We start from the raw sequence: 23,988 nt of genomic DNA on the forward strand, positions 1-23,988 counted from the left end.
TAACTGGTGAATTAATGTACTGTACCTCCATCAAGAACATAGGAACCACTTTGCAGGGAATGAGACCATTGTATTTCATTGACATTCATGCTATCTAATGAGTCTGCCAATTATTATTTGTCAGTTTTTCTCATTTGCTGGGTACCATGATCAAATAATGCAGTTGGTAGAGTGGATAACTCATAATTGAAAAACTTCCTTGTATCTTGAGTGTGATTATCCAAGGAAGTACAAGCAAGCATCCTCTGTGTTAAAAGATGCGAATCTACATGGTGAGTGGCACCAGCTATAACAGTTCCTTTCCTCAGTACTCTCATTGTTATTGCTTAGTCTGATTTCAATAAAGTTTCATCTTTAAAAAGTTTGCTGGTAAGTTTATTTTGGATGTTTCTTCCAATAACGGCAGTATTTTCTGCAGTACCGGTAACTTTGTTTTCAGTATCTGCAATTCCATTTAAAATATTCCATAAATCACTTGAAGGAGGAGTAAATTAATTGTGATATACAGAAAATTGCATTATCTTTTTCATATCTTTGAAATCTCTGGCCATCCTTGCATCAGTTAAATCAATATGTTGTTCTTCACCAATACGTGAAACACTGGTCAGTCAACTCGCTGCATATGTTACTTTATAGCATTTAGAATGGCTCAAAGTCCAAGTTGCATGTTGAAATTCAATAATTCCTCCTCCATGAGTTATACCAGAATGACATTTAGTGTATTTCATAAGCGTTTTCTCAATGTACATATTGATCTAAATACCAGACCAATTCCTCTCCTTTCTTCATACAGTAAAATAGTCTTTATTCAGCATTTTGTAGAGTTCTGGATTAGTTTTTTTTTAGTTTCCACATTTGTGAAGGTATATTTTTGTGCATTTATTGTAATTACTATGACCTGAACTCGCAAAAATTGGTAGCATATCCTCAAAAGCCTGTAAATGCATTTCAAAATTTCCTGATTGCTTACGATATGTAGGTACACATTTTTTTATTATTTCTACCCCTACTTCATTTTTGTAAGCATTTTACTTTTAGAAAACAATGTCATATTCTTTTTTAACATGAAACTTCCTGTAACTTGATATAACTTATGATTTTTTTTCTTAATTTTTGATATTTCCAAGATGGCAGTAAAAAATGCTTTTGCACAACAGTAGACATGTATATTTTTAGCATGTTGATTAGGAGCGTGTTACCTATCATTTACAACAAGAATCACTTTTGTTGCAATCAGTTCTACCTTTAACATTATTTCTACTGTGTTATTTCAACATAATAGCGCAACTCCTAATTCCTCTTGTGAAGTCCAAGAGCAATTGAATTTGGCCGCGGTGGACTTGTTGCATGGCCTGCTCATTCATCCAAGCTTTGTTTGTGTGGGGGTGCTTGAATACCTTGGTGTATGAGACTCCAATTTGATCAGAGGAAGAGTTCGTCTCTCAGATGTTTGCAACTGTTTACTTTCTAGAGTACATGCCTGAAGTCTTTGACCATATTTGACAGGCAATGGCATGCCATTACAAAGCTTGTATTGCAGCAGGGGGCTACACTTTTGAATAGTTTTAAAATGAAACATGATAGTTTCATCCTCAATTATCATTTTCTCACCTATGGTTATTTAAAAAATCATATTTGGTTTGGTCTCTTCTATCATTCCTAGAAGTTTGAGTATTTGATTTTGTTACACACAGTATAAGTATTGTCAAATTATTATACAAATAAATAAAAAACAGCATATAGATTTCTTACATACCATAACATGTTGAGGGCCAATGACCTAGATGTTAGGCCCATTTGAACAAGTATCATCATCATCATCAGTTCTCTACTCCAGCAAGCTTGAAGTTAGCCTGATGTGCTCAAATTTTCACTAAGGCATAATTAAAAGCTTTCTTCCAAGAACTATAGGATGACTATAGAATGTATATATAGTGTATTTAGTCTGGCAGCCGTTTTATGAAGTAAAAATTTGTCATTTTCTGGGTAAATATGAACTTAGATAATGAAGAGAGACTGAATTCTCCTTGAAATTATGGCAGTATATCTCTCAAGCTTATGGAGTGGATTAAACAAAAGTCATCATCATACCATGTTGAACAATTTCCAACATTTGGCTGGTTCTGTTGTTGATTCTGGGGCAAAGTTTTACAATCGCATGCCTTTGCTGATGCCAACCATCCATGGGTGCTTGTTACTAAAATATGTAAATGGAAAATTCATATGTTTATGGTAGTATTGATGAATGAGTCCTGATGATTCTTCCCTTTAATTTGGAGTAAAGGTTAGCATGATTTTGTCAAATATTGTTTAGGCTCATCTCTATATGCATAAAAATTCTATAAACGTACTTCAGATATAGTCAACCATTTACAGCATTATTAATAAACTCATAATATCAACAAAAAGAATGGGAATATTTATAAAAATGAAAAATAATAAATCTTGAATCAAGTTCCTTAAATTTGACTGACTTCCTGGTTTGAAGGAGTTACTAACTACCAAATGAAAATATAATTACGGTATATTTTTCTTTCCGTCATACATATGTTTGATAGAAATAGTTTGATTGAAATTTCTGTCATACACCATAGAAAATCAACATATTATCAGATAATCCAGTTTATGTTTTAGACCCTTCTTTAAATACAGCCATACATCACTTCCCATTAATTGAGTTCAAAAATTATCGTTTTACTTCAGGGATTTCTCTATCTTATAACAGAAACAAAAAGTTTATTACCTTAAAATCTCACTTTAACAACAGTTCTTCTCTATATACATTCCTAATAAATACATACATTCTATAGGTTACCAGGAAATCATGAGGTTCAGCATCCAAAAATAGTTATTGACATTTTATGCTGGAAGTCTCACAATTAACTGGTGTTTTATTGTAGATATAACAATGCTTCACCACCAAACATGCTCATTATCATGGAAAATATTCTTTTTTTGTCAATCTTCATTGCTAGATCATGAATGGTGTTACAGACATGGTATCTTTCACTCTATTCAATACCGTACTACAATACATACTTTCTAAGAAATAACTGGGGTGTAAGATATTTGGAATTGATTTTGTGTGTTCAATTACTGTATTTAGGAATAAAATAAATACAGACAAATAAAGAAAAACTCAGATATATGCATCCCATCAACTTTTGACTGTAAACATATTTATGTTGTTCTATTGCAAAGCCATTCTATTAAACTACAAATATGACATTTATTTCACACAAAATGAGTTCTCTGGCAAAAGGTTTTCATATGCAATTAATTGGTTAAATGTCATGCTAATAGATACAGACTTCCTGTTTACTGTCATATTTGGTATGGTTTCAGAAGTAGCAAGTGAGGACATGCTTGCAAAAATGGTCTAACCTTCATTTTGCTTGAAAGGAAAAAATTTAAGTTTTGTAAATGGAACAAAAAAATATAAATATATTGCAGTAATTTTACCTGGTGTTTTGCACATAAAATCACAGTATATATTCAGGAGAATCTTTTTATAGCAATTTAAATTGTTTTATTTCATACTAGTGATGTAATAGCTCAATGAACTTAAAGGAAGTTGTATACTCAGTGTACACATGTTAGTTTTATAACATACCTACCTGAATTTGTGATAAATGCAAAGGAAATACGCATAATTCTGGCAATACATTATATAATATAGGCCTACATAAGGAAAGTGTTGCTACAAACAAATAAGACATACTTTACCATTGATGCTTTCACGGCCCCACTTATAGACATGATAAAGGTTTTTGGGCTTATGCCGTGTCAAGAAAATAAGGTGAAATTCTTTACGTTTCACAGAGAGCTTTGCATCATCAGAAGAAAATCTTGACTGTCCATGAGAAAGGCTTCTAAAACAATGAGGTTTGAATTTAGACGTTACACAATAGAAGGGGAAATGGTTGTAGTTCATTCTTCACCAGATGGCTCCCCGGATGCGGGGAAGCTGATGGAACCATCAGAATCAGCCCGAGAGGGTCACATAACATAACAAGTATACACGCATATGAAGGTATGACACTGACACAAGCCTGGATGAAACATCTGGCGATGAGGAATGTATGAATTTGGAAAACACCAAAATGAAATAACAATAGTGAAGGGACAGGGAAGGGAACTACCTACGTAAATCCTTAATGGCTGGCAACCGGGTATTACTTAATTGATAGCCAGTGTCCCTGTTGAATTTGTTAGCATTTCTACGTATTTCCACAGCTTAATACCATAATAAATGATCCGTTATTTGATATTCCTGTATAATCCTGGACCTGTAGTGTCTAGTGCGAGTAAGAGCTCGAGCATCTTGGAACATGACATCGTGACCCGATGATAGAGCACACTAAGCTATTGCTGATTTGTCTGGCTGGTTGAGATGAATATTACGTTCATGTTCCTTGATACAAGTACCAATAGACCGGCATGTTTGGCCAATGTATACCTTACCACAAGCACAGGGAATTTCATATACCCCAGGATGTAAAAGTGGGGATAATTTGACCTTGGTTTTACCCAGACCGTGAGCAATTTTAGTGATGGTGCCAAAATTTGCGGAGGATCTTGGCAATTTGATCTGTGGTGTTATGAATGTAAGGCAGGTAGGCAGTTCCCTTCACTTCTTTCTTCTGTGAGCTTTGCTTGGTCGTTTCTCTGGGATGCAGGGCTTAGGTCTCTAATCTGCAATTCACTGTAACCATTACCCTTGAACGTGACTTTGAATGTGTCCATCTCTACCTGGATATTTGATGGCTCAGGTGGAGGTTAGCCCATTTTTGCATTCTGACAAAGGCTCTCAGGATAAACACTAAAATTTCCACCCACTGTATTTCCTCTATGTGATCCCTGCTGATATTAGCGCATGTAGAGATAGTTACTATTCATGTTGCTCAACAGGTAACAGCACTAGTAATTGCCACGTAAGGAAATACCCCAGAAAGTAAATATCGCCGCCCGATGCTCTTCTTTTCTCTTTTTTGTAATGGCTGATCACTGCTGCCAACCTGCCTGGTTACATATTAAAATCATCAGACATAACCATAACAAACTAACCTCAATGTAAACACCGATAATGAATGTTTCCCTACCCTAGTAAATGATAAAAGATAAGATGAAATAAATCAAGATAATTATGAATATCTCCTCAATGAGGAATTAAGGAAATAAACACACTTTCTCACTTAAATTATCTGTCTTTATTTTGATATACAGTAGGCGTACTATAACCATATTCTTAAAAAGAGGGGCGTGTTAAACGATGCAATTTATTTAATAAGTCTTTGCAGTGTGATTTTCGAAAGTTCCAGACATCCAATGACTTCCCTTTCTTTTGCGCGAATATTTCCTTCTCTCTTCAATACCGGTAACCAGTAAGGAGAGAGATTATTGGGCATATTTTCAGCCTGCAGGCTGGTTATATCTTCAAGCTTATCAGGAAACATATAGGAATACTAATGTGCCAAGCTCCGTGAACGGAATTTAGGTCCGCTTTCAAGTTCACTGCGGATTTGAAAATAATAATGTCCCGCAAATAATTTCGTCCCGCAAGAGTTATTTCATGTACCGGTAGATCTAAACATGAGACTGACGCATTTGAGCACTTTCATCATTTCACACAAACTATGTTATTAAATGCATTATCCGAACATGCCACAATCCTACTTACCTGGTATTAGCCAAATAGATTTACAATCCCACAGAAAAAGAAAATATGCTTTAAATATTCTCGCAAATGTATCACTAGTGACTTTAACGGCGATGCGGTGGCAACACGCACTTCACGCTAGAGCAGTGATTGAACGTTGCCAACGTGCCAGATTAACGGTAAATGTAAGACGTCGTATCGGCAAGTAGGGTCCCTAAACTGTATGGTTACCGACACTGAAAAAGACCCAACAGCAAGAAAAGTAACCATAAATCAATATCTTAATATTACAGGGGAGAAAGGGTAAGATTGCACACTTAGGGTACGTCCTTACACGGAGAGGACTATAACTCACTTTTTTAAATTTTGAGGGTTAGACAATTTTTGCGAGCGTATCTTCAAGTCAACTACAGATCTTACATTCAGTGCCAGAATGCTGATGGCAAAGTACTGGGAGACAGGCAAGAAATTGATGGCATTTCTGAATATTATAAAGGCATACAACATTGTCACAAGAGAGAATATTATTTTGGTAGTGCTTGTGAAAGTGGAAGGTACCTGAAGGACTTGTAAAGGAAGTCCAGATGTTGTTCAAGAGCTGTACCAGCTGCATGCTAGTTGGAGATGGGCAGTCATCATGGCTTATGACAAAGATTGGCATGCAGCAGGGATAGTGCACTGTCCCCATTGCTGCTTATCACAGATATGGATGATACAATGAAGAGCATTAAAAAAATCACTTGTTAAACTCAGTGCAGTTGCCTTTGCTGATGATGTCATTATTTGAGGAGAAAGAAAAGATGAGCAGCTGACAAGACTCGTCACAGTGAAGGCCAAGTTTCAGGAGTTCAACCTCAAGAGCAGTGAAACTAAGATTGTGATGATGGCGGTGAACAGAGATGGCCAACCAGCAAGCATCAAACTAACAGACCTTCAGTTGGAAAGCATGGACAATTTCACCTAATTTGGGAGTAATCTCCGGAGACAACTTAGCCTCAAGAGATATCACCAACAGGGTACAAAAGAGTTCCTACATCTACCAACAAATGAGGACCCTTCTTTGAGATGTTAAGATACTAAAGAAAGCAAAATTAGCAATGTTTAACAGCTATTTCATACTGATCTTGTCTTATGGTATTGAAACATGCACCTTCTCAGAGAGAGACTCAGCAAGAATGCAGGCATCAGAGTTGAAGTTCCTGAGACCCACTGTTCAGAAGATCACGATGGACAAGTTATGAAATGAGGAGGTGAGAAAAGAAGCTGGGATTATGACATTTCTCCTTGACAGAGCGGGTATATCCAGACTATGGTGGTTTGGTCATGTGATGGTGATGGAGCCTCTGAGAAGAGCCCAAGTATACTTGAAAAGCAAGGTAGAAGGAAAATGCTGGGTTGGAAGATCTAGAACCTGTTGGATGGATATGGTCAGGACTGATATTGCAACTACGGAAAGAACAATGGCTGATGTTATGAAGAACAGGACATTTATGAATAGAAGAGAGTGGAAGAGGTTTGTCAACAGTACCTGGACAACTAGGACTGTAAACCAATGATGATGATGATGATGATGATGATGCTTTGATTTCAAGGTTGTCTTACAGGAGGGTGCCTTGAACACTCATTGAGGGGTCATCTTGACATATTTTCAGTATTTATGTAAGAAGGTGGGAAGCAGAAAAGAGCTCATTGGTGGCTAAGAGGATATGAATGTAGAAGAACTAGGATTGATGAAGAAAGGACCAAATTTATTTGAAGACTGTAGTATAAAAATATGTGGAGATTGACCTTGTCCTTTTGTGTTTTCTTTCTATTTCTCCCTCTTCCTACATTGACTTGTTGTTGGCCCCTTCATTTTCCTTATATTCATAGTACAATCCATTCCCTGATTTTATATTAGGGAAAATTTTGATTTTTGCCATTTACACCTTGTAGACCATGTGGTGACCTGAAGTGTTGCCTGTCTGCATCAAATGGGTGAGCACTGCCAAAGCAGAGCCAAACTATACTGAAGGCAGCTAGAGGACTAAGCTGCATGTCATGCTGTGGCCAGTGACTGTTCAGCTTCGGTTTATCAGTTGTCTTTTCTGTTTTGTTGCTCTTGCAGTCTATCCTGTTGAAATGCTTTGCACTTTATCATCAAAAAAGCTATTTTCTAATAAAAGTGAGGAACATTTTACTTATCCAGATGGACCAAAAACATGTTTCTTAATGGAGAAGAAGTTAAAAATCTCTAAGTAGGTTGAGGATCATTGAGGAGCACATGCTGAATTCACAAAACTTTAGGGTTATCATTTTCAATACTGAACGTAATCATAAAAAATAAAGACACAGTAATGGAAGCAGTGAATAAAAGTGAGCCAAACTGTAAGAAAAGGAAGTATATAATGCATAGCAAATATGGAGAGTTGGAGGAAATAATTAAAAAACTGGTTCCAGATCACATGTGCTTCCAACATTCCGATCAGTAGTATGTTGTTACCTGACGAAACACACAACATGGCCGATAAACTGGGTATTGAGGACCTCTCAGCATCGAATGGATGGTTTGACTGATTAAAAAATGTGATATAAAAAACTGTATGCAGTGAGTCTAATGCTGTTAATGACGAAAGTGTCCACGATTGGCAAGAAGATAGATTGAAGGAACAAGGAAAGCAGTATGCACCCAAGGACATATTTAACATTGATGAAACTTGTCCTTTCTCAATGACCTTCTCAGCATAACCTTGGCTTTTGAACGGGAAAAGTGCCATGAAGGAAAACAAAGTAAACTTCACCTTACTGGGATGTTAGGTAGAAATGCCGATGGCTCAGAAAAGCTTTGGTAATTGGTAAATCAAAGAGGCAATGTTGCTTTAAAATGTAAACAATACTAACCAAAAGGCATGGATAACATCTGAATTTTTTGAGAGGCAAATGCATGCACTTGATTCAAAGATTGGAACACAGAAAGGAAGATTCTTCTCCTTGCTGACTGCTGTCCTATACATCTGAAGATTTGACATTTGAGGTATGTACAGCATAAATTCTTGCTAACAAACTGCAGCCTTTGCACTTGGGAATAATCCATGCTTCCAAGTCCTATTATAGAAAGAGCATCAAGAAGAGGGAATTGAGTTTGATGGAGGCAGGAAAGGAGTCAACTTCCTTCAAGGTTTTAGTACTTGATGCTCTACACTACATTCCAAAGATATGGTAGAAGGTTAAAGTATTCACAGTCTCCAATTGTTTTCTGAAAGCTGGCTTCTTTAAAATCAATAATAATAATAATAATAATAATAATAATAATAATAATAATAATAATAATAATAATAATAATAATAATAATAATAATAATAATAATAATAATAATAATAATAATAATAATCATCATCATCATCATCAAATACTATTGCACTGTCATCTGGCCAGAGGTTCAATATGCAGTGGAATGTCTCGCCATGAACAAAGAAGGCATGATGGAGAAATTGGAGGCCAAGGAAAGAAAGATTTTGAGAAAAATCTTAGGTCCAGTCAAAGACAACAGCGAGTTTAGGAGACGGCACAACCAAGAGTTGTACTCGCATGTGGAGAAAATAACCAATGTGATGCAAAAAAGGAGGATTACTTTTTATGGACACATGGCCCGAATGAATTCAACACGGTTAACCAACAGCATTTTCACTTTCCTCCAAGAGAAAAAGGCAAAGGGGACATCGTTCAGTGAGGTACAGAAAGATCTGCAGGAGATTGGGATCTCATTTGAAGATATCCAGGAGCGTGTCCCACTTAAGAAAAAACTCCAAGAACATCAGAGTTTCCTACCAAAGCCGAAGATGAAAACTGGAAAGGCATGGACGAAAGAGCGAAAGGAGCAACACCGTATACGAATGAAGGAATACTGGACCAACATTAAAGCTCAAGGGAAACAGTTGAAATGACATGGTCCTTAGTTGGCCGAAACAAAACAATAATAATAATAATAATAATAATAATAATAATAATAATAATAATAATAATAATAATAATAAGAAGAAGAAGAAGAAGAAGAAGAAGAAGAAGAAGAAGAAGAAGAAGTGCTTGTTTCTGTTTGGAAGAAGTTACATACTGATAGCTCAATAGATGATGAAGTTGTCACCATTGAAACAGTGTTGGTAGCAGAGATAGTAGGATCCTATATACAAGAAGATATTGGTGAAGATGATTGTGAGGATGACAGTATGCTCTATAATGCAATGGTAACTGAAGCAATAAACATTAGAAATACATTCAGCTGCTGATGGAAAAACTGACTGGAAAAATAAATCAAGATGATCCATAAGAAAAATGCTACGCAATAAACAATATTGGACATTTTGTCAAAAACTAGGCACTACAGTGTTTGTGTAAGCAAATGTTAACTGTAAACTTATATTGAAATTCCAAAGTATTAATAGTAATAAATAAAGGCTTCCAATGTTTTACAAATTGAATTACAATTTACAAATTGAATAATACATTGTTGGGCAGAAATAATGTAACAGTTTATATGGTGCATATATTTTCAGAAAATTGCATACTTTTACTGATGGATGCTGAAACATATTTTGACACTTCTGTTAGTCCTTTTTATAAAAACTAATTGTATAACATACAATAAAGTGATCTAGGCCTATATGTCAATAACAAGCTTTTCTTAGAATGCTACCGGTACTTCTTTTTTTGGCTGGCAGTGTAATAAAAAAATATTTTACCACAATTTACATTTTTCTTTTTTCCCTGAAAAATTATATAGTAAAGAAAAACACATGACAGAAAGTAATATACTCTATTGGTGAAATCATACACAGTGTTATTGGTTCTGTGATTTCTTTGCTTGAATAAAATGATGTTAACTGTTAGATTTCCGAATACATCAGTTCAGTGTCTCTCACATTTATATTATGAGCATTTTGTATTTTAGTGGTAACTCATTATCTAGGTTCTAACAAAAACTGCAAAATACACCTCACAAAAACATTTCCCTTAACCAGTATTGAATTGAGTGAGGTAGATTACTAGGCTTCAAGCTTCTGTTTACTGGTGTCATTTATTAATGATACATACAGTACTACAGTCTTTTTTTTCCAGGATAATGTGTTTTTGCTCTAATATTTCTGAGAATCATTCATGGTTTAAACTCATGCATTGATCAGTCAGCAATTTCAAAAATTAAAAATAAATAAATAAAATTCATTCAGCTCATGAATTTGGTGAAGTATATCAGTAAAAGTAATTATAACCTAAGTTAGCAGTAATAATTTTCACTTTTCTCAATGAATAGTTTGGGAAAACAGGGATGTTATATTTAGAAATGAATTAAACTAGTTTGTACCGTATCACAAATATTTTGCATTTATTTTACCATTCTTTGCATTGATTCTTATAATTCCTTGTAATGTAAGAATCATAGTTATAGCACATAATTTTATGGTTTTTCATATTGTCTACACCTTTGACACCAATAGCTGTTAGGCCCCTTTAAACAACAAACACCATCATCATAATTGTCTTCCCTAACAAAATTTATAACTAAATTAGGAAAGGAAAAATAATGAAAATACCTATGTTTCTTTGACTTACTCTATAAATGAGAGGCTTTATACAAGTAGTTCTACACCAGTTTTTATAAATGTACAGTATATGCCTATTCTAGTCAAAGATCATTCAAGAGTAGGTAATGAAGTTTGAGAAGAGATGAGAAAATAAAAGAGAATAGGAGAGGTTGTACATCTTCAATCTTCGCATGGGAGTACTTACTGTAAGTTTGCTGGAATATCCAACTTTTATAACTTTTACACTGTCTGGCAGACATTGGAATCATGTTTGTTTTACACTGTTGCTGAAAAAAGAAAAAATGTACTACACTCAGTCACTGACAAGCATAATTTGCTGATGAACATGATCATAACACAAATTTTGATCCCAAGAAATATTTCAAAGGATATTTAAATGACTTAATCATGTTTGGCCAGGTTTACTTGTTATGGGAGTGCTGAGTGTTGGGTGGCAGTAAAATATCCAACTCGAGTCAACAGCTTTGGGTAGAGGAGCTCCTCTAAGTGGGCACTGGTTTCCCAGTGCATGAAATGCCACTGAAATCCAACATACAGTGTCTATTCTTCACGTTGGGTGCAGCTGTAAAGGTCTCCACATTAGGAGCAGTCTCATTAAAATCTGGCAGTTAGGTATAAAATGCCTTTGGGTGTGGTGAGCCCACTGTAATAAAAGCCTATACAAAGCATCTAAGTGGATTATGACAAGGAGAAGGCAAAATAGAAGTCAATGATCCACTACCCAAACCAGGATTTCCTTGGACAAGGATGCCAGAAGAAGAAGATTTAAATGACTTGAATGGTTTTGTGATAAGTATCATTACACATTGGGAATCTCATGTGTAGACTTTCATTAGGGTGGTCAGACAATTACTACAAACTGCTAATGGGCAGTGACAAACTAATAATGACATTTCTAAATTAAGAATCCAGTCTTATTCAAGTGATGAAGGATTATTCAACTCTTAGAAAGTTAACCAATGTCAACTACTAACAGTCAGTCTAGAGTACTCAAACAGCATTTTAATATTCTGCAATAGCTTATAAAATGATCATCTGAAAGATAGTTATTATGGCATCATAAGCATTCCAAATGCAATTCAAACAAAAAATGGAACCTGTATTGTATGTAAGTATAGAAATATACTCTATTTGAAAAAATTAATAAAAATAATGTGCTAATATAAAATGAGGTCCTTCTTCTACCCAGCAAGCTGGCTATGCAGTTTGAGACATACAGTTGTTAGCTTGCATTTGACAGTTAGTGTGTTCAAACCTTACAAATACTGTTGACAGCCTTCAAGATGGCTTTATGTGGTTTCCCATTTTTACATCATGCAAATGCTGGGGCTGTACCTTAATTAAGGCCATAGCACTTTCATACTAGTCCTAGCCCTGTCCTAGCCCATTGTTCTGAGTCAGTGTCATATAGCATACATATTTTCTTTTTCTTTCTTTTTTTCTTTTGTAAATATACCCAGGTGTATCATAAAACAATGACATGCTATTCAATCACTCAAGCAATATTGGTAAAGTGACTACCTCATTTTGCATTCCTGTCATTCAACTACACATGTTGCTGCAGTACATTGCTCTCAGCGACACATGTAAACATGGAACCACTACCAGAACCAGGAGTGTTGGTTCTCAGGTTATTGGAACAACCTGTTCACCTGGTTCCATCACTGGAACATTCCTACTCAATGAATTATACAACTAACTGCTTATTAAATTGCAGAAGGAAGTCTGAAAAAATATATTGAATACTTGTGAGAATGATTCTTTTGTGAAGAGCCAGTCATGTTAAGTGTGAGCCTTGTTTTAGGAACAACTGCCCAACGGTTGAGTGGGTAAAGAGGCTTGTTTTCAGCACAGCAATGACCTCACTACGAGATTTGGAGAAAATGTGAAGTGAGCACATGCCATTTTTCTCTTTCAGATGAAAAATATTGAAAAGTGGAGAGGGTTTCATTAGGATAAAAATAAGAATCTCTGTTTCTGTAAGACTGTACATTGTTATCATAGTAAATGTTAAGAAAGGAATCAACCAAAGGCACACTACATATATACAGATTTATCCATTACGGTAATTAAATTGCATGATCACTTTGCAGGCTGACAATGCCTGACATATAATTTAGAGTATAAATGTGTAGTGGAACATATGGATATTGTCATATATCAAGATTACCTTTTCCATATCATAGATGAATAACTTATAACCAGTCATATATTCTTACTGCAAATGCCTTACTGATTGTTAAAAGGCAGAAACCTTAGAAAAATGAGACATCATAAACACTACGAAGAATAGGACAACAAAAAGTAAATACAATTTTACTCATGTCATTGCCCAAATATTTGCAGATCATCCTTCAGTAGAATTTTTAAAAGATATCATCAGTGACCGATATGTTAGAAAATTCATGAAAGGAAATAAATGTTGAATTAATTTGAAAGTAATGTATTGGTTCATCATTGCATTGTGCAAATCACAGAATATTGTTACTGGCTATTCTGGAAGGAATGGACTATAATTTATGGATAATTTAAAAGCTTTGGAATAGACTGAGGTCATAATAATATTTATATTGTATGTACTAAACCATGAATAATGTTCAGAAATTTCTTTTGCATACTTTTAGTATGTTTTAAAATTATTATTCTATATCACATTAAAATAATCTAACAATTCTTTTCCAAATAAATAATAAGAATATCATAATTCATTCTACATAGTAAAAACTAAAGTAATACCGAATACTGATTTTTGTAATATAATTCTAAGTAAATAATAATAATAATAATAATAATAATAATAATAATAATAATAATAATAATAATAATAATAATAATAATAATAATAATAATAATAATAATAATAAACAACAACAACAATTTCATATTCAAAGCCAACCAGCAGAAACATTGTGTCCACTTACAGGCTGGATGCCTGGAAGATTTGGTAGTACTACTACAGAACCATTATGTTTCTGTCCTTGCGATGTTATTTCACTATGTGCAGGAGGATTGCTTGACGTGCTAACATTAGATGATGAAATTAGCTGATCACGAGAGGAAGAGCCCATACCTACTCCTGCTCCAACTGTAGTCGAAAACGTTGCGACACTTTCTTCTGTAGTAGATGGAGTCAATATTTCATGCTGCACTGGATTAAGCTCGACGGATTGTTGCTGAGATTGCGTCTGTTCATGGCAATGGGATATTAACGTAACGGACTCAGATGCACGTGCTGGTACACTTGATGCCCTTTGCAACTGTTTCTTATTTCCCTTTACCATGCAACAAACACCAGGTTTCACAATAACATTTCCACTAATCACATCTGCCACATTTACATTCCGTGAGGCAGAAAACTTTTTTCTTTTTCGTTTTAAAACTTCTAAAGCACTGCTGCGTATTCCTATCATACTTACATTTCCCCCTGCTGGCACTTCTACAAGGCTTGGATTTGAATCTGAGGGTGATTCCGTAATATTCTCATCCGAGGCAGGACTGTTACTGTGACTGTGATTACTGCAGGAGTGATTATTATGATGAGGACAGTGGTTATTACACACAGAGTCTTCTGAACGGCTCCTTCCAATTAAACGACCTACTCTGGCAGACTTTGCAGCTTCAATTAAGGTTCCCCATCGTCGTTTATGAGATGAGCTACGCTTGATATGGAATCTTGGTGCAAGACGCCCAAGTCCTCTGTGGGCATGTTCACCATTTGTAGAAATATTGCTATTGGTGGAATGAGGATGGTGAGGAGATTTCTTTGGAGTGGAACCAGGAGCACCAAAGATAGCAGAGGTTGTGGACCCAAACAGTTCTTGAAGGTGAGGACTATGATGATGATGATGTTCTTGATGCTGCTGTTGGAGATTTGCCATAAACTCAGCAACTGTGGAGAGTTGATTACCACCAGATGGTGGGGGAGCAATATTGAATCCCTTCATCAGTCTTCGTTCTTTCTGTCGATTTTTCTTTCCTCCAGAACCTGAAAATGAGTTATGGTACAAAATATGAATGACAGTTAACTTAAAAAAACTTTACTCAGTATGAATATAACATTTAACACACTATAGTATCTACTTTCATAGAAAATCAATGACAGGCATTTGAAGAGGTCATTTCATGAGAAATAAGATATAAATTCCAATAAATCATTCCCTTATAATCTCTGATTTGTTTACACTGAAGTTTCTAATTCCATGAAAGAACTGCTATTTGTAGCTGTCACTTCCATAGTAGCAAATTAGTAATATATTAGTTCAAAAGAGGCTAAAGTATAGATCAACAACAACAATTCTTGGAAATCAAGCCAAACAGATGAGAGCTTCAAATGTATATCATGTAGTACTTGTATCAAATTTTTCCAAACTCTATTTGGATAAACAAAAATTTCAGTCATGTTCATTTAAAGAAGTCATTCTATGAAAAGTTAAATATAAATATTTCAATCAGTCTCACTCACTCCTCACTCCTCAGTACCATTTTCATGTATCACAACAGTATAATAGCAAATACCTGGAATGTTAAATAATCAATAACGTATATTATGAGTTCCCAATTGGTATTACATACATACAACAATCAAATTGACTTCATTATGGTTAGGCAGAGATTCAGAAACCAGGTGATGGATTGCAAGACTTTCCCAGGAACAGATGCGGACTCTGACCACAACTTGTTGGTCATGAAATGCCATCTGAAGTTAAAGAAATTGAAGAAAGGAAGGAATGTGAGAAGATGCAATCTAGACAAGTAGAAAAAAAGAGTATGAGAGATTGTTTCAAGAAACATGTTATGCAAGAACTAAATGAAAAGGCTGAAGGAAACACAATAAAGGAATAATGGACAGTTGTGAAGTCAGCAAGACTGCTGAAGAAAGGCTAGGAAGAAAGGAAAGATCAATTAAGAATCAATTGATACCTCAAGAGATACTAGACCTGATTGACAAACAATAATAGAACAAGAATGCAAAAAATGAGGAGGGCAGAAACTAATACAGACAATTAAAGAATGAAGTAGATAGAAACTGCAGGACAGCTAAGGAAGAATGGCTGAAAGAGAACTAGAAAGGTTCCTTTTGGATAAAGGAAAATTAGGTGTATGGACATTAAGAGCTCAGATGGAAAACCACTTCTAGGGAAAGAAGGAAAGGCAGAAATATGGCAGGAACATATCCAAAAGTTGTATCAAGGTAAAGAAGTAGATAATATGGTTCTGGAACAAGAAGACTCTCACATGAGGTCAGAATTCAACAGAGCTTTGAGAAACCTAGAGAGGAACAAGGCACCTGGCATTGATGATATACCCTCAGAATTACTAACTGTCTTAGGAGAAACCAGCATGGCGAGGTTATTCCATTTAGTGTGTAAGATGTATGATGCAGGAAAAGTGCCATCCGATTTTCGGCAGAATGTTGTTATACTTATTCTCAAGAAAGCCGGTGCTGACAAGTGTGAAAACTACAGCACCATTAGTTTAGCAAAGTCTCATAGAAGAATGGAAAGACAAGTTGAAATTGAGTTGGGAGATGATCAATTTGGCTTCAGAAGAAAGGAACATAAGGAAGAATTCTGACTTCACATCTGATTTTAGAGGACTGAATTAAGAAGGACAAGCCCATGTACATGCCTTTCATAGAACTAGAAAAGGCATTTGATAATGCTGAATGGACCAAGCTATTTCAGATTCTGAAGGTGATCAGGTTCAGATACCAAGAAAATAATTATCTACAATCTGTACAAAAATCAGTCTGCAGTGATAAGTACCAAGTGCTTTGAAAAAGAAGCAGTAATCCAGAAAGGAGTGAGGCAAGTTTGCAGTTTGTCCCCCTCCTTTTCAATGTTTATATAGAACAGGTGGTAAAGGAAATCAGAGAGGAATTTTGAAAAGGAATCACAATGTAAGGAGAGGAAATAAAAAAATCCTGAGATTTGCCCGTGATAATGTTATTTTATCTGAGTCTGTAGAAGATCCAGAAAATTGCTGAATGGTATGGCCACAGTCTTGAAGAAAAAGTACACGATGAAAATAAATAAGTCCAAAACAAAAGTAATGGAGTGTGGTCTTAAAGGAAGTAGATGAATACTGTAACTTGAGTAGTAAAATAACTAATGATGGCAGAAGTAAGGAGGACATAAAATGCAGACTAGTACAAGCAAGGAATGCCTTTCTTAAGAAAATAAATTTGCTCACTTTGAACATTGATATAGGAATTAGAAAGATATTTTTTAAGACTTTCATCTGGAGCTTGGCATTGTATGGAAGTGAAACATGGATGATAGCTAGCTCAGAAAGAGAAGCTTTTGAAATGTGGTGTTACAGAAGAATGCTGAACATAAAAATCACAAATGAAGAGATACTGAATCAAATTGGTGAGAGCAGATCAATTTGGCTAAATTTAATGAGAAGAAAAGACACAATGATTGGACACATCTTAAGACACCCAGGACTTGTTCAGTTGGTTTTTGAGTGGAGTGTAAGCTGTAAGAATGGTAAGGGTAGACCAAGGTATAAATCTGGCAAGCAGATTAAAGCAGACATAGGATGTAGTAGTAATGTAGAAATGAAAAGATTATCACAGGATAGGGTAGCATGGAGAGTTACATCAAACCAGTCGATAGATTGATGACTCAAACAACAACACACATACAACATAACCAAAAAACAAATAGGTTAACTTGTAGTTTTACAAGACTGGTGGTGTGATCGTACCCACTGAACCTGCTACAGTTTTACATAGAATGAAGCCACAAGGGTGTGAATTTTGACTTCAAAAAATCAAGCATTTCATTGCTTGGAATTCAAACTATAGTCACTTAGGTGAAAAGCCAGGAATGATGTTACTTTGCTAACATGCTCCTACGACATAACCATTTCAGACTTGAAAAACTTGGCAATCCATTTATGTTGAAAACTACTGAGATTTATTACAATCAGCACAGAAATCTATATAAACACTATAGAAAGACACAAACCTGCATAAGCATAGTACGATATAAGTAGATGTGGTGATAGTAAGACAACTTTCTTCTTGAGACAACAAGCACAATAGATCAGGTAAGACTACTATTACCTTGCTGGTAATCAGTCACTTCAATATACATGTTTATATAAATAATATATTTAAAACGAAGTCCTTCAATGCAAGGTCTTCATAGTAAAGATGTGCACAGTACGAATAATACTAGTCATACGGTGACAGCACCATGTCCAGTTGTGGCAGCAGAGTTATGTGCAGCCACAGGCTGTTAGTGGAATCAGGTTGTTATTTATTTTATTTATCAGTCTGGCCAAAACTGAGCTTGCCATTAAGACACAGAATAACTAATTTTGGGTTCAGTTCATAAAAATAGGGTTTCAAATGCAACTTACTTCATGTGCCATGGAAGTGATGTCTAAGAATAGCAATATAATGCTTTATAATAGTGATCATGATGTTATCTTGAAGGCTCTTATGCAATTTGTGTCCTTCCCTCAACAAAAAGGTACCTCTGGACCCAAAGCAGAGACCAGTTACTGTAATTTTATTTAGATTATACACTAGTAGAAATAAAGATCCTAACACCAAGAAGGGGTTGTGCTAGATTAACAAATGTAGGTAGGCGTTTATACATCTGAAAGATGAAGTTGATTCTAATTTCCTGCAAATCGCATTAACATTGCGCTAGTAGAGGCCCCATGATGTTGCACATCAAGTTTGCTTTAAATATGGGCTGTACTGTGCGAGAGCATTAGTTACCTGTGAGATTGGACGGAGTGACTCTGAGTGGGTCAAGAATGCCTTTACAATGATAAGGAGGCCAGTATCAACAGCTCACTGCGATTCAACGAGGCCTATAATAGGGCTACGTGAAGGTGGATTTTCCTTCCGTGCTATTGCAGAATGACTTGGCAGGAATGTCTCCGCTGTGCATGTATGCTGGCAGCACTGAGAGGGAGGACTGCCGTATTCGGCATATGGCTGTGGCACAGCGGAATGCATCTGCAGCAGCAATTCAAGTGGCAGTTTGCACCACAGTGACACAACGAACTATTTGAAATTGGTTACTTGAAGGACAGCTCTGAGCCAGACGCCCAGCGGCATGCATTCCACTTACTCCAAACCACCGCCATCTACGACTTCAGTGGTGTCAAGAGAGAGCTCATTGGAGGATAGAATGGAGGTCCATTGTGTTTTACGATGAAAGCCAGTTCTGCCTTGGGGTCAGTGACGGCCGTGTGTTGGTTAGGAGGAGGCCAGGTGAGTGCCTACATTCCACCTGTCTGTGGTGTTCACACACTGGACCTTCACCAGGATTTCTGGTCTGGGGAGCAATTTCCTATGACAGCAGGAGCAATCTCATGGTTATCCCATGAACCCTGATTTCAGAGGTGTGCGTCCGTCTGGTGATTTGACCTGCTGTGCTCCCATTCATAAACAGCATTCCAGGGGGTGTTTCCTAACAGGATAATCCATGCTGCATGCTACTGTTGTAACCCAACGTGCTCTACAGAGTGTCGACATGTTGCCTTGGCCTGTTCAATCATCTGATCTGCCCCCAATTGATCACATATGGGACATCATTGGACGACAACTCCAGCGTCACCCACAACTGACATTAACCATCCCTGTATTGACCAACCAAGTGCAACAGGCATGGAACTCCATCCTCAAGCTGACATCTGGCACCTGTACAACAGAATGCATGCACGTTTGCATGCCTGCATTTAACAGTCAGGCAATTACACCGGTTATTAATGGACCAGTGTGGCACATTTGCGATGGATTTTCTCGCGTGGATATTAACCTGTAGTCTTGTACCTTTAATCAATTAAATATGTTACCTCGCAAATATATTGCCAAAATTTCCATATTACTTATTTCATGGTGTTTGGATATTTCTTTTCTGCCAGTGTATTTGTAAAAGAGAGTATTGTAGGTTCATAGACTGCTTTCTTTTCTTTGTCCTACATCCCTTCCATCCCCACATGCCCGACAATAGAGTCATCCTTGACCAGAGGCTCAACCCCACCCACCTCATTAGATCCTCTCCACTTTCCTTGTCTCCCTTAACATTCCTGATGGCTGCTCCTTTCTCTCCCTCTTACAACCCTGTTCCACCTCCCTCATCCTATTGTCTACTTTACATTTCCTTTTCCTACCATTCCCTTTCCTTTTGCCTTGCCCCTGTTTGGTAACATTTCCCTGTTTCCCATCATCCCTCAGCTGTTCTACCTACAGACTCATACCGATTCCTCATCAATACTTCTCCTCGACTCATTTCCTGATGAGAATGCTTAGCCCTCATTTCCCTTCCCCTTGGTTAATTCTGACAGCATGGGGGCTGGGTGTGTGTGCCATCTTCAGTATTAGAATTCATCATGGGAAAGGCTCCATTCTCCCAGACATGCACGTATGGTATAAAATTGAAAGATCTGCACCAGATAGAAATTAAATGTTGAAAATTACACAACAAGAAATAAGCAAGATACTATCTAATAAAATATCTATGCTACAATTCTAAACTGCATTTAAGTCTATCCTAATTCAAACAGGTTAACTGAAACAATAGAAATGTAGGTAGATCTAGATTCCTAAAGAGATTTTTCCCCCCAACTACACAAGGATCACACAACACTGAAGCAAGCAAGATATTTTCTAATCAAATTAAATGATATATGGCCTCTGGAGAGGCATGACACAGGTCTTTTTCTAGTAGATGGCCTATTAGGTGAGGATGGGGTCCTACCTAAAGTAATTTCTAATGATGAAGGTGGAACACACACCCAGTTCTCGAACCAGATGAATTAACTAATTAAGGTTAAAATCTCTCACCCAGCTGGGAATCGAACCCGGGACCTTCTGGACCAAGGGCCAGAATACTAACCATTTAGCCATAGAGCCAGACAATATTTTGTAATAAAATAATTACACTACAATACTAAACTGTGTTTAGATGTATCCTAATCATAATACAGTAGGTTAACTGAAACAACAGAAATTCAGTTAGAAATAAATACTTCAATCTATCAATCACTACTGATCTGCATTTAGGGCAGTCACCCAGGTGGCAGATTCCCTATGTGTTGTTTTCCTAGCCTTTTCTTAAATGATCGCAAAGAAATTGGAAATTTATTGAACATCTCCCTTGGTAAGTTATTCCAATTCCTAACTCCCACGCCATCTCTCCACTGACAGCTCGGAACATGCCACTTATAGAAGTTGATTCCCACAGGGAACCTGAAATATTTGTCCCAAATTAGTAAATTTATGATACCAATATAAAAGGTTCATTATTGCACATTATAAATTTCCCAAAACTAATTCCTGGTTGCCAGACACAGACTAACACAGACATCTATATCATCTGATGGCCAAGCAGGCATAAATTTTTGGTAATGAGACAAAGCCTCTCATAGTGCATTGGCACTGCCGGTGGCTCCAAGTAGCCTACATATTGGCCTCCACGGTATGCACTAGCTATGCATCCTGGTGGGTGTGCTAGGTACCAAATGATGAGCCCAACTTAGCACACAGGGTGAAACGCTGGCAACCAGGAATGAGTTAGCTGGGAAATTTATAATGTCCAATAACGGGCCTTTTATATTGGTACATACCACTTAGTCGAGCAGCTCATCTCCTTTCTCCCAAGTCTTCCCAGCCCAAACTTTACAACATTTTTGTAACGCTACTCTTTTGTCGGAAATCACCCAGAACAAATCGAGCTGCTTTTCTTTGGATTTTTTCCAGTTCTTGAAGCAAGTAATCCTAGTGAGGGTCCCATACACTGGAACCATACTCTAGTTGGGGTCTTACCAGAGACTTATATTGCCCTCTCCTTTACATCCTTACTACACCTCCTAAATACCCTCATAACCATGTGCAGAGATCTGTACTGTACCAGGAATGCCTAAGGGCGTATTTTTTCTCCTGGATCATAGTTCATTATGTTGCCAAGTATTTTGCAACAGGATGGCATGGAACAGCTGATTACAGCATGCAAGCTAACGAGATGGTGTGGAAGCTCAGAGCGAGTGAGAGGGTACGTCATCGGCTGTGACGTAATCGCCACGTGTAGCTGACTCGCTATCGTCTTGGAAACCTGTTGAGATATAAAAAAAATTAAGCATATCACCATAAAGCCCAATACTTGGATGCTACTGTGTTAAAATTTCAAGCCAGTAGATCCACAGGTTACAAAAATATTGTAGTGGAAAGGAAACAAATTTTTCTGTGAGCGAACAGCAGTGACCTCGACTGCACATATAAAAGAGAGTGTTCAGGGAGGTAGAATCAGTTATGCATCATAACTCAACCATGAATGGTGTGTCATGCTGACACTGTGCGGGTCGTGAACCTGGAACTTTGTCGTTCGTAATGTTGTACTATTCACTGGACTTATAAATTTTTCAACAATGCGTTGATACTTTGAAAATATCCAGCATGTGTCGAGATTAACATATCTCCGACAATAACTTGGAACATACAAAGTTTTCAGCCTGTATTAATGTGAACTTTAACTTTCGAGAGTGGTAACTTGGGACTTATAAAATTTACCGCATGTGATAATATGACTTTAACATTCAACCAGTGCTATTCGGGATTTATAAAATTTGTATCAATGATACTCAGGACTTAGAAAAATTCTTGAGATTAACATTAAGAAATATCAATGCAGTTGAAGGAAATTAACAAATATTATTTGCTTAATATTGGTACAGTGAACAACTAGGAACATTCAAACATATGTTCATGTGTATTTAGAGAACAGAACTTTCACTTCACTCTTTAAATTCCTTTTCAATCCAATACCGTGAACCCAGAGAGATAATGACATTAAATTTCGTGTAAATAGAATGAGTTGTACTGTGAACTGTGTAAATAGAATGAACTAGGCTTTGAACTGTGTTATAAAGACAGAATTTTGAATTGTGGACTGTGCTTCGAAACTTCGAACTGTGTTTCCATTTCAAAGTGAATTCTTTACTAGTTAAATATCTTTACTTAAAACTATACTTCTAATTTCAACTTCAAATGATAGACTGTAACGTGTACCGTAATACTTAGTGTTATATTACTGACTTCCAAGTCAGTAGAATCGTGCTAGTTCAGCACTCTTAAAAGTTAATCCATCAATTGAACTTTCTAGTGTCAATACAATTTAATACATGACACAGAAATCTTGACCAAATGTTGCCATTATCATATCAACCTGAACAAGATACAATGTGGTACGACATGGGAGATGGTACGACATGGGAGATGGTGCATGGTATGATGTGGGAGATGATACGTGGTACAACGAGGGACAGAACGTGGTACTTCGTGGGAGATGGTACATCACGACATCAATGTAGCTCATCAATGCTGTTTGCTGTACTAAATTTCAACAGTTCCTGCTTAAATAATAATTCTGCTGATATGAGCACCTTTAATTTCAAAACTTCTTAAACTCAATCAATCAATCAATCAATACTGATCTGCATTTAGGGCAGTCGCCCAGATGGCAGATTCCCTATCTGTTGCTTTCCTAGCCTTTTCCTAAATGATTTCAAAGAAATTGGAAATTTATTGAACATCTCCCTTGGTAAGTTATTCCAATCCCTAACTCCCCTTCCTATAAATGAATATTTGCCCCAGTTTGTCCTCTTGAATTCCAACTTTATCTTCATATCGTGATCTTTCCTACTTTTATAAACGCCATTCAAACCTATTCGTCTACTAATGTAATTCCACGACATCTCTCCGCTGACAGCTCGGAACATACCACTTAG

General features: G+C 36.5%; 1 protein-coding gene across 1 annotated transcript in view; it reads right to left on the reverse strand.

Moving 5' to 3' along the window:
- Positions 1–14,120: 14,120 nt before the first annotated feature.
- Positions 14,121–23,988, reverse strand: part of Trpgamma (Transient receptor potential cation channel gamma) — a 1,057,337-nt gene continuing 1,047,469 nt past the window's right edge. Inside the window, exon 18 of the mRNA XM_067147636.2 lies at positions 14,121–15,220. Coding sequence (XP_067003737.1) covers positions 14,121–15,220 — 1,100 coding nt within the window. The remainder of the gene's footprint in view (positions 15,221–23,988) is intronic.

Source organism: Anabrus simplex, chromosome 5, assembly GCF_040414725.1.
Source record: "Anabrus simplex isolate iqAnaSimp1 chromosome 5, ASM4041472v1, whole genome shotgun sequence".
In the NCBI taxonomy this organism is placed as follows: Eukaryota; Metazoa; Arthropoda; class Insecta; order Orthoptera; family Tettigoniidae; genus Anabrus; species Anabrus simplex.